This window comes from Perca flavescens, chromosome 11 (genome assembly GCF_004354835.1).
Source record: "Perca flavescens isolate YP-PL-M2 chromosome 11, PFLA_1.0, whole genome shotgun sequence".
NCBI classification, from domain to species: Eukaryota; Metazoa; Chordata; class Actinopteri; order Perciformes; family Percidae; genus Perca; species Perca flavescens.
The window spans coordinates 2,326,982-2,329,481 of record NC_041341.1 but is presented as its reverse complement, the minus strand read 5'-3'; the positions used below and the strand labels follow the sequence as shown (position 1 = coordinate 2,329,481).

The 2,500-nt window shown below is 45.2% G+C and overlaps 1 protein-coding gene across 1 annotated transcript in view; it reads left to right on the top strand.

The window, feature by feature from the left end:
• lcp1 (lymphocyte cytosolic protein 1 (L-plastin)) overlaps positions 1 to 2,500 on the top strand; it is a 49,759-nt gene that overhangs the window by 26,306 nt on the left and 20,953 nt on the right. The window contains exon 3 of the mRNA XM_028590372.1: positions 51 to 133. Within this exon, the coding sequence (XP_028446173.1) occupies positions 67 to 133 (67 nt within the window). The 5' untranslated portion in view covers positions 51 to 66. The remainder of the gene's footprint in view (positions 1 to 50; positions 134 to 2,500) is intronic.

The following is a 2,500-nucleotide window of genomic DNA, read 5'->3' as shown; positions in this document are numbered from 1 at the left end:
TTACCAACTTCTCCCTTTGGCGTTCTGGTTCTGACGGATGTTTTCTTCAGTTTTAGGTTCCCGAACATGGCCGCCCCAGCGCCGATATCCCCGGAGGAGCAGGAGGAACTCAGAGAAGCTTTCGCCAAGATTGGTAAGACTGGACAGGTTTCTGTCATTTCCTCTATTTTAGATTCAGGAAGAAGAAGCAGCGAGGAACATCAGAAACTTTGGGTTTTTATTTACACGTCACTGTTACTAACCCAGTACTGTACTTAAAGTTATTGTCCGTAAGAGACACACAAACACAGACACACACACACACACACACACACACACACACACACACACACACACACACACACACACACACACACACACAGACAGACAGACAGACAGACAGACAGACAGACAGACACACACACACACACACACACACACACACACACACACACACACACACACACACACACACACACACACACACACACACAGAGACACACACACACACACACACAGACAGACAGACAGACAGACAGACAGATATACACACACACACACACAGACACACAGACACACACAGACACACACACACACACACACACACACACACACACACAGAGACACAGACTCACAAACACAGACACACACAGAGACACACACACACAGACACACACACACACACACACACACACACACACACACACACACACACACACACACACACACACACACACACACAGACAGACAGACAGACAGACAGACAGACATACATATACACACACACACACAGAGACACACAGACACACACACACACACACACACACACAGACACACACACACACAGAGACACACAGACACACACACACACACACACAGACAGACAGACAGACAGACAGACATACATATACACACACACACACACAGAGACACACAGACACACACACACGCAGACAGAGACACACACACAGCACATACACAGACACACGCACAAACAGACACACATCAATGTATTCTAAGTACAGCACCGAGAGATGCACTGATTACAACTTTTTAGGCCGATTCCGATTTCCGATTTTCTTTGATTGAGGCCAGCTGATACCGATTTCATTCTTTCCAACCACTTTACAGCACACGCAAATATTTATTTTCTATCTTTTCTTTAAAGCTCTCATATTCTGCTCATCTTCAGGTTCATAATTGTATTTTGAGGTTGTACCAGAATAGGTTTACATGGTTTAATTCTCACATTGCTGCAGCTCCTCTTTTCACCCTGTGTTCAGCTCTCTGTTTTATCTACAGAGTGGGACATCTCAACTTCTGTACTATCTTTATCAGTAGCTCAGATGTAGCTCATGTCAGCTAGCTCCATAGACAGTAAAAGAAAGCCTGTTTCTCCGACTTCAGTCAGTTCCAAGGCAGGATCAGCTGGGAGACTTCTTCTAAACCAGGGAGCACATGGAAGTAGTTCTTTTGGAAATGATGGTGAACTAGTGTGTGTTGTAGCGGTGCTTTGCTATTGAGAACGAGCTAGCATGCTAACGGTTAGCCAGCTCGTTTCGGCTAGTGCCGTAGAAAGCCGTGCAGATGTTGACCAGCTCACCAGGAGACTGAAGGCAGGACACATTCAGAAACCAGATCTCACTCAGAACACCATGGAGGGATTTATTCAAAGTCTGTATGCATGTGGAAGCACCAGAGACACAAAATAACTCCCCAAATCACCAGAAAAAAGTGTGTTTTCATAATATGGGCACTTTAAAAGAACATGTCTTGACCAGATAATGGATCACTATATAATAGAACTTATATAAATGACTCCTGGTGTGGGACATTCACACACATCTAAAGAGCAATGTTAGAACCATTTCCTTCTTTTCACATCCAATATCACACTAAAGAAATTTTGATTTTGGGGTTTTTGGTGTGGTCCCTCCACGCTCTACTTTCTCTTTGCAGGTGTTGCATATTGCAAACTTGTTATCTTCTGCACACACACACTGAAGAATTCCCAAACAGCTGACATGTTGCAGGTCCTAAAGGGTTGTCCTTAGTGTCTTCATTAATCAGAGGTGTGTTTTTGGGTGTAACATGCAATCAACCAATCAGAGATCATCTCCCATTCATCAACCAATCAGAGATCATCTCCCATTCCCTTTAAAAGCCAGGCTCCTCACCACGGGGGCTTCTCAGGTGCTGCAGGCAATTCCCTCCGCCCAAGTAGCAGAAGTAGCAGTGCTTCGCCTTCTGAGAATATAGTCCCCAGGGTGTATGCGGTTAGAAGATGGCTGTGTCATGTGACCTTGTTATTTGTACACGCTGTGACTATACGAATCACAACATGGACATAGGAACATGTTGGAGTTATTTTATCACTTATTGGGAGCAGTAGGCTAGATGGAGCCGGTTACCTCCAGGATCTGGGCTAAGCTAGGCTAGATGGAGCAGGTTACCTCCAGGATCTGTGCTAAGCTAGGCTAGTTGGAGCCGGTTACCTCCAGGATCTGTGCTAAGCTAGGCT